This window comes from Oryza brachyantha, chromosome 9 (assembly GCF_000231095.2).
Source record: "Oryza brachyantha chromosome 9, ObraRS2, whole genome shotgun sequence".
NCBI lineage: Eukaryota > Viridiplantae > Streptophyta > Magnoliopsida > Poales > Poaceae > Oryza > Oryza brachyantha.
In genome coordinates, this window is record NC_023171.2 from 3,401,677 (window position 1) to 3,411,749 (window position 10,073).

At 38.5% G+C, this 10,073-nt stretch overlaps 1 protein-coding gene across 1 annotated transcript; it reads right to left on the reverse strand.

Annotated features, from left to right (window-relative positions):
* Positions 1-1,364: 1,364 nt before the first annotated feature.
* Positions 1,365-7,625, reverse strand: LOC102707334 (FRIGIDA-like protein 3). Its single transcript, XM_006660384.3, has 4 exons — positions 7,305-7,625; positions 5,861-6,919; positions 4,581-4,750; positions 1,365-2,019 (listed from the first exon to the last, which is right to left on the reverse strand). The coding sequence occupies exons 2-4, from the start codon at positions 6,906-6,908 to the stop codon at positions 1,600-1,602; spliced, it is 1,638 nt and encodes a 545-aa protein (XP_006660447.1). The 5' UTR covers positions 6,909-6,919; positions 7,305-7,625; the 3' UTR covers positions 1,365-1,599.
* Positions 7,626-10,073: the final 2,448 nt, after the last annotated feature.

The window sequence follows — 10,073 nt, forward strand, 5'->3', positions numbered from 1 at the left end:
ATTAATTCTAGTAACATGTCTTAGCCACCAAATGACAAGTTAGCAAAACACGCACTACTATCTCCGTCCTATAAGAAGTTAAGGATATAATACTTCCTATAAGAAGTTAAGGATATAATATCACGACGTGGCTCGTCGTAAGATGGCTGGAGTTGGAGATATATGTAGCAGGGATGAAAATGGTCGTCGGTAAACAGGCAAACCATTTTTACATCCACATTATTTTTTGGAATAAAATCGGAAACGATAAGCTCGGAATGAAAACGATATCAAAAATATCAGTATATCACAAATGGAATTATTTGATCAAAAATATATCGGTATAATTCATTTTGGAAAATAAACTACATGCATATTAAATTGATAATAAGTTCGAGAATTCAACGATATTTAAGGGATGGGTAGGCCTATAAACCACGATAACACGATACGCAAATAGAAAAGTTTACAAGTAGAAAAGTACGCAAATAGAAAACGGGATATTTAAGTTGTGGCATGTGAGCACGTGCAATGGGCCCTTGTCACCTCGTGGAAGGAGAAATTATAGTTGAACCGTTGAGTTTTACGGTTCGGCATGTGCCTTGTGAAAAAAAAAGTATTTTTCCATACTCGTAAATGTACCATTTACCAACAAAACAGTTGGTAAATAACAAAACCATTTCTATATTATTTACTATTCTATTTATTATTTTCATCAAACCATTTATGTTTCCTTCGGTCGGTAATTTCAGAAACAATGGACAGTAGATCAGGAATTTCCATGAGCGCTTTCCCATATATGTAGGGGTGAAATTAGCAAACATTGTGTTGCTACAGCAATCAAAGAGTAATTGGGTCATTGTTATCCAGTAGAGGGTGAAAAAGTAAATTTTGTGATTGTCGAGCGACCTAAACTATACATTTTACAAACATCTAAACGTGTGCCTAATATCAAAATCGTGTACAACTGGAGTACAACGCTACACTATTGGAACAAAACATCAGTTGCATAACCAGTGTCTGAATGTCAAAATAATGCCGACAAAATTGAACACACATAAACTTTTGTAAATAGAATTTTCACTTAGATGGGGGTAAAGTAAGGAGCAAACCAAATGAAGAGCAGAAACAAAATGAAAAGTTGACCTGTTTCACTAACAGCTCCCATGTGAAAAATCTAAAAGATGTCAGGATACATGTTCTCATCCAAAGTTTAATAATTGAATTAATAAAATATAACAAATCTTGCATCATGTCAGGAAAAGAAATGGGATAGTAAAAGTTTTGTTTCGGATGCCACAGCAAGCGTTACTGAGGATGTTTCCACCGTGCAGTGCACAAAATCCCCGCATTCTTAGGTACTGAGATTATCTCAACTTTTATAGATAGGCCGTAGGGCATATATTAAACAAAAGCAAATTATATAGCTAAACATTAGAAGTAAATTATGTCATAAGTCGTGAGAGAAATTAACAGATTTTCACACTGACCACTCAGCACACACAAGAGTGGTCCAACTAATTTCAGCTAGGCAGTCTAGCTAGTGGATTGATACAACTACAACACACAGTAGCAGGTTAAGAGCTAGATATTTAGGCAAGAGCACCCGCACTCTCTCCATCAGTGGATATACGGTACCTGGTACTGAACCTGATAGCCATTACCATAATATGTCGCGTGGCCAGCTGAGATGCCATAGGGAGCTGAGCTTATCATTGTGGGATGATGATGGGCCTCAGCACCATACACATACTGCCTCTCGTAAGGGTAAGAATGCCTCTGTGGCGCAGCCTGGTAGAAGCTTTTGTCAGGAAAGCTTGTAATATGTGGTGCTGGCGCATATACTGATCCATTAGCACGAGGCCTCTTAGACTGTGGCTTTGCAGCTTCAACAGCCCTTCTCTTGTCTGCCTTGGCTTTCTCAAGCTGGATGACCCTTTTCTGAAGTGGGTCGATAGGAAATTGCTCTTCGAGTTTGTGCTCCTCAATACACTTGATAACGGCTTTCAAGGTAGACAGCTCCCGTTCATTTATTTCATTCTGAATAATATACAACTCATCAGTTATAATACAAAACATAAGTACTAGGAATGCATGCAGATATGCTCAAGAAAGCATATCTTATCTTACATGTATATATATCTAGTGAAAATTGGGAGAGTATTCATTATCCCACTCAAGAAAGCAAAACCAGCGGACAAGTAGCTTAATATGTATTTGCAACCTAGACTAGCTCTTTATTATTGAGGTTAGTCGTAGCATTCGAGCTTCTATATCTTATCTTGCATATATATCATTGGAGGTTCTTCAAACACCATGTGCCACGTCATTGAGCGAATATTAGCCGTCGGATTCAATAGGAGACAAAATAAGGTGAATCAATCTTAACAGTCAGATCTGATGGGTGGTAAAAAAATCATTCCGAAGTTTCTAGAAATGAAGCAACGAGAAAAGAAAGAAAGAGTAGAAAGAGAGGGGGAGAAAAAAGCTAAAGAATACAGAGAGGAAGAGATAAGGTCATGCATATAATTTTACGATTTGCACCTTTAGTAAAGGCTGTTTTACAAATAAAAATTCATCCTTTAGTAAAGATTCGTTGGTTGAGGCTGAGGTGCAAACAATTCATAGTGTGTATCACAATGACTATATATATCAGTGTTGTGCTTATGTGACAATGGCTATGTAGTATAATACCCTGACAGCAATGACATCTCTGGGCAGTGAGAGGGCTTTGGGGGTCATTTACTCTTGTGGTGGCAGAGACGATGGAAAGGTGATGGGTCATGCAACATGGAAGGGAAGAGCAAACCCTAAAACTAATAGCCAGCCACTGCCCTTTCATATAGCAGATGGACTGGGCCCATTGAAAAGTCAACAGCCAGTCCATTTCCCAAAACAAATGTATGTTTATGTGATTAATTTAACTTCTAGCAATTAATTGGTAACTTGTTTTGAGATAAATGTTCTACGGCGATATGCACACTCCTGCCAACAAATGTATGTGCATGTAGGTTAAATGATTTTCAGACAAATTTAATATAGCATTGAACTAATTCCTTAGAAAACCTGCAAATGTATGTGCATGGGCTATAAAGCGTGTGCACCAATGGAAAATAAAGGGAGGATAAGGGGGTCATGCAGCGACAGGGGCAGCTATAAGATGGCAACTCATGCAGATGTAAAGTTTGCAATAAATGATAAACCATGTAATGTATCAGCACAGTGCCATTAATCCTTTTTCTGTTTGACCCATGTTTTTCACGATCAACAAGAAGCCCCAAGAGAGACGGACTGCCACTCCTTTGCGTACCATGTAACAAGATGATTAGAGTCACATGAATGTGCAACATCATAGGCGAGTTAAAGTTGATTGGTGGCTAAATGATCTGTAACTTTTAATATCATCAAACCCCATACTGAACTATTCCAGAATAAGCACATCAAGAAGTATACTGAGTAAAATCAACTGATCAAAGCATCAAATGACTTGTTACCATTTATATCAGGACTTTTCAGAAAGGATTAGCTGGAACGCTGGATCACATAACACTATCAGAAACTTCAAACAATCAAACAGGTGAAATTAGCTTAGATTTAAAACACAAGCACTAAACAAGCTTCTAGAAGCTTCCCAGATAGAAAATATAAATCTGGAAAAAATTTCATTATGGTGGCAAAAGAATGCAGAGCTGAAAAATGAACTTTCAAGTGGTTCAGACTTCAGAACTCCTTAAGAGAATTAGTGCAAATTTAACAATTAGTTCAACACAGGATTCCATTTCCCAATATAGGCTAAAATTCCATCCAAACTAGTCAATCCCAGGAAATTTTGGAACAATCTCCTATCCTAGTTTTGTCTGCAATTGTTAAGGTGTGCAGCATAAGGAGCATTTGATGGATCATGGTGACAGGATCTCATGGTGCCACGCAAAAAATTAGCATGAAGACGTTAGAATACTAGTGAACGGATGGTTCAGTCCAAATGCTCCAGCACAATATTGCAGCCCTTGTCCCTAAGTAAGTGCATTTCTAGGATTCAAATATTATCTCAAAATAAGTGTACTTCACATACCTACTTTTTCCTCTAACCATCATTCATTCAAAATTTCCCCATCTTACCCCCAAATACCTCTCACTCACAACCACCCCTCATAATGAGGACCATCTAGGTCATTTCTATTCCATAGTAATTTGTCAAGTGAATGCTAGGAATGCACTTTTTCAGGGACGGTGGCAGTAGTAATTTTCACAAAAAACTTTTTTTATTTTATTTACTTACATAATGAATATTATATGTTTGACAATAGATACTAAAAGAGTGGCATCACCATCAAACAGAATTGCCATATTCTACAAATAATCTTGTTTTTAGAACATTTGAACTTCAATTTTCACTCAATTTGTACAGGCTTACATTAATTCTTTTAAGGATAGAATCACGGTGATTTAATGGTTTGTTTTGACAAAATGTCAAGTTTTGAAATTCTAAATGATAATTTTCGGATCCAAATTAAATCAACACTTGGATCTTGAACATGGTTCAGTGAAAGAAAATTATATAGGTACCATCCAGTTTAAAATTGAAATATAAAAAAGTGCACCTGTACTCCCAGAGATATCTTTCCGGGCTTGACATGTGGCATACCCTTGACCTCCTTCAGATAAGCTTTTAGTAATTCCACTGGTTCAAACTGAGCAGTCAGCTCAAATGCAAAAGCCAAATTAATTGCATCAATAGTTCTCCCATTTTCAACCAAGACTCCAATGACACCTGATACCAAGAAACATGAACATTAGGACTAATTCTAATGAGCAAATGTGCTTACTTGTAAAAACGAAAAAGCGAGCAAGAGAGGAAAAAGCAGAAAAGAAGAAATACAAATTACAAGAATGGAGCTAACGATAAGGAAAACAAAGATTACACCATAAATAGTGTTCACTTGCAATAACTGTTGAAACTGTCAAAACAGAAGCAGCAGAGCAAACATAGGCATGCACCATGATATTATGACAATAAGCAACATCCTTGTTCAGACCATACAAAACTCCATGTTTGTGATCATAATAGTTTTAGGTTGCTTAATTGGTGGAGCAATACAAGCTGTAACAAAATTCAAGAACTAGGGCCTTGCTTCTGTACAATTCTTTGAGTATAGAATTTTTGGCAAATTGGTAGATATGTGTAAATCAGCATCAGCATAGAAACTGAATCGGATTGAAGATTATATGTAGCTATATATTTCAAAAACATGCGAGTGGCAAGCATTTCATTGCCTAATCTTTGTAGGTTTGATGCATATTTGCCACCACATAATGTTAACAACAATACTCAAATGTCTACATTTTTTTTTCTAAAAGAGATGCATGAAAGCACATCCTAGTACATAATAAAGGCACTGAGTAAAGTTGTATGTTTCACTGAGATATATACTATATACACTTAAATTACATATATTAATTGGAAATTAGTAAATAGCATTCTGTTGCATTAAGATCTCCTGAGCCCTGAAATGAGCAGTTGATTGGACCATACAATAGCATGCTTAGAAGTTGCTGACTTTTTTTTGCCACTAAGAACAATACAGATCTATGCAATGAGTTTAAGATGTGCAGCCAGTAAAACATAAATACCAGCATGCAGATTTACATATAAATTATATAAACAGCAATGTCAGAATTCTCATTAGTTCTAGGCATCTTATTAACCCTGCAGCTACTGACTAGAAAATAAATTGTAAGATAGATATATTCATAAATCAACTATTATTGAATTGATAAGAACGTGACCTTTAAGAATCTGAGTGACAACCAAAAATAGAAAATCCCTTGTGATAAACGCATAATGGAACAAGATGCATTATTAATCCATGAAAGCACTTACCTGGCATGTTATGTGACAACCCAAGTAATCTGCAAAGTTCAGGTGTCTGGCGACGACGACTGACTGAAGGAAGTAGCTTACACAGCTCATCTTGCGCAAATTCAGTAAATACACCAAAGGTAGCCAGGAGTTGGAGAAATGCATGTGCTTCCAGGCAGTTCCCATTGCTAGCATCAAAGTCAAGGTTATCCAACTTGGATTTCCACTCATGTGCAATCTTTTTTGCTCGCTCCTTGATACTAGCAGTAAGCATTTGTCCTTCCGATATGAAACCAGTAGTGGCATCAGTTTGCAGCTGACCAAGTGATTCCATCAACATGAGGCATGTCCTTCGTACACCCAGAAGGTTTCCATCCTTTTTGCCATCCAATATAAGATTGTCTCCAAAGTAGAAGTCTTCCAGCGAAGCCAACACCAAGCCATATGGATCAGATACTCTCCTAAGTGCAACTGGGATTTCCTCACGAATGGATGTTAAGTCCTTACGATTGTCTGATATGAACTTATGAAGCCCGTTAACATTCATTTCTTCACAGAGGACAACAAGTTCAGAACGAGGTTTCACAGCAGTGTAATCTTGCAGGTCTGCACCATGCTCGGTTGCAGGCTTAGGCCACTTAACAACAAGACTACCCATGTTTCCATTTAACAGGGTGTCGTTACTCACCAATTTGTTGATTGGGTTGATAACAGGCATAGACAAGTTCAGCTTGGATTTGCCAAAGATGACAGCCAATGCAGCATCTCTTTTCTGCTGCAGCCTTTCAAGAGAAGTCAGTTCCTTAGCCACGACAACAGCCTCTTTTTGCTCCAGCATCTGCTCTGATTTTGCAACTGTCTCCTCGAACTCCATTTCCTGCCTTTTCAGGTCATCAAACTTCTTTTTGAGCGACTGCTCAAGCCCATGGAAATGGTCCTCAAGTTGCTTCCACTTTAAGTTCAAGGAAACAGCACTCTGGCTCTCCAGCTCAGCAAATGCGCGCTGAAGCTGCTGTATCTTGGAGCTTGTTGACTCCATAAGGGTGGCCATGGACTCCATGTCAGACATGGTAACAGATTCTGCAAAGGCAAAAACAATGGATGTTGTTGGTAACCCACGACCCAAACAGCACCGCACAATAAATACAAAGCATAATATACAGAAACTCCAAATTATGCATTATCTCCCCAAAAATAGCTCAGTTAATTTCTTCCCACACATGCATACGAGTGAAGGAACATTGTAATAGGAGCGGATCTAACGTAGGACATGGGGGCTGAACCCCCCAAATCTTTTGGGAACAAAAATACTGTTATTACTTATTAGCACCAAGGTTAAGGCAAATTAACAGAGAAACTTCCAGATCTTGAGGAGAACCTAGGGTTCAACATGCAAATTCCAGAAAAAGTGCGTGCATGGGTAGATGAGAAAGAGGACATGGGTGCGTAACGGATGGATTCTCACCGGTGAGGACGCAGCGGAAACAGCAGGACGACGGGGCCCCTACTCGCCGAAGATCCGCGCAGACGGCGGGCGAACTCGCGCGGGAGGAGACGAGGCGGGAGCGAGAGCGACGCCGAAGGGGACCGGAGATATACTCGAGCGAGAGCCGGAGAGGCAGCTAAACATGCCAATCGGAGCAACCTGGCGTCGATGCAGAAGCTCGCTCCCCGCCCCGCCACCACCTCCGGTGGCTCGGGGAGGAGATCGCTGGGATTCGGCGGCGGACGAGGGGTGGAGACGGAACCCTAGGTGGTGGTGGGTTGTGTAGGGATTGGGGGCGATAAGCTGCGGAGCGGAGGAGTTCACACGAGAGAGAAAGGGTTAGAGACATGGGTCCCTGCAGTCACTGACTGTAAGAGCCAAATTCAATAAAATAATAGTAGAGCCCACTAAAGCTACTGTTATATACTCCCTCAAGAGTCCAGACAGAATTAATTGTAATTTAGTATCAGAAAATTACGAAGAAAACAAGCTACTTGTCCTAATATCAAATAAACCTGACTGGAGGGAGTATTACGGTTCTCATGTATACTCCAATTTAACAATTCTTATCATCTTGATAAGGTTAAAGCTAAATTTTTAAAACTTCGATTGTTAATAACTTCAAGAATATTTAATTTGAATATATTAGAACAAGATGCATAAATAAGTCTTATAAAGTACTTTAATAAAAATTAAAAAATATTTTATATATGTTATAACAAACCATAGTCATAAATAGGTTTTGGAGACATTGTCAATATCTAAAACGACAAGAATTATTAAACTAGAGTGAGCAATAAATTAGCTATAATATTGGCTCTAATATGTTTCTCAGATATTTTTCTCTTATTTATATATTAAATGCATATATATTGAACATTTGTATATATAGCTGGTTTTTGCATATGAGCTAGGATTGTTTAAACCCGGGCTAGGCTTGAGAAAAGCCCGGCCAAAACCCAGTCTCGAGCCTGCCCTAAGCTTGACTTTTCCAAAAAAAAAACAAAGGCTTTTTCGGGTTGGGTTAGGCTTTTTCATAATTTTTGAGCTTATGGGCTTCAATATCTACACCTAGGGCTAGCTTGTTGCATGGTCGGGTCGAGCCAACACTTTTCATTTCTTTATTTTTCTCTCTTTTGCACATAGACTTATAGTCTGCTTATAATTTATGTACATTTCTTTTCTTGTTAATGATTTGGAAATGTATAGTGTTATTCCTTAACTTTATGTAAGCTCACACATACCGCGCTTAGAATGAGGTGCCAAAAAAATCCTTCAAAGAATATCACACTAGGAGGGGGATGATTATGGTTGCAACTCAACAAACACAATTTCCTATATTTGTGCATTGCAAACATGTAACTTGCTACTCCCTCCGTTTTATAATGTAAGATGTTTGATTTTTTTGTTACAATGTTTGACCATTTATCTTATTTAAAAAATTATGAAAATATCATTTGTTTTGCTTGTAACTTACTTTATTATCAAGAGAACTTTAAGCACGACTTGTCGTTTTTTATATTTGTATCAAATTTTTAAATAAGACGAATAGTCAAACGTTACAACCAAAAAAATCAAACATCTTACGTTACGTTATCAAACGGAGGAAGTATTTAGTTAGTTTTACATATTTGCCCATTGCAAACTTGTGCAGTTTTCAAGAAATGACCAAAACACTCTCGCTCTTTTTTCTTTTGCTATTGCGTTACCCCTTTCCTCGCTCTTGAGGTCTGCTGAGAGGGTATGACCAGAGTTTTCATCCACAATTAATTTGTCTGAATGATTCAGTTAAATCTGCTGGTGCATTCTGAGCTCACCGAACAATTCGAACCAGAGCAATACAGAAAGCAGGTCTGACCGTCTGAAGGAGGCGAGGAAACGTCTAAAATGCTCTTCATTTTGTTTATTTCTAAGAGAACCTTTCACCTTTCAAAAGAAAAAAGAGAGAGAACCTTTCTGATAATTACTAACTGTGCTACTTCGAAGTTCTTTTTTGCTTACCTGATTGACTGTGAGGAAGGTAGACAGAATAACTTATTCTGATTAGTCTTCTTTTTCAATAATAGTCATGCATAGCTTCTTTGGTGCAGGATTTTTTTTCCCAACATTTAAGGAAGAGTAGGAGCTATATATTTGATCGCTCCATTATTCGGAACTCTAGTTGCATACATTGGGTAATATCCAAATCTGTAATTACCTTCTTTGATTCAGCTTGCATGGTAGCTCATGTTTGGTTTTTCTGACTACATTCTTCAAGTGATTAAAATAGATAACTATCAGATTTGGTGTCATCATAGAGGTTAAATACTGAGTCCATTCAGGTAACACTTGGAGCTTGAGTTAGGTTGCAAGTAGGATATTGGAGAGCTTACCTTAGCTTGTAAACAATAAGATAAGTTAGTAGCTAGTCTGCTTCTTTTTTCCTTTTTCTTTTTTGCTGAATCAGGGGCGGAATTGGGCCTGGGGTAGCTTGGGCCCAAGCCCCACTCCTGGAAAAAAATTTAGTTAACTAGTACCTATACATTTCTTGAAAAAAGGCAAAAACATAGTAGATTCAGCCCTACTAGTTCGGTTTGGACCAGCGCCTTTTTGAAGTCCAGCAGGCAGCAGCCCATTAGTGATTACTCAGTCACTCAGCCCATTTCGAAGCCAAACCCTAGTCCTCACTCCTCTCCCTCTCTCTCTCATGCTCTATTCTGGCGGCGGGCAGCAGGCGGCTCGGCGCCTCAGCGGCAGCGGGCAGCGGCG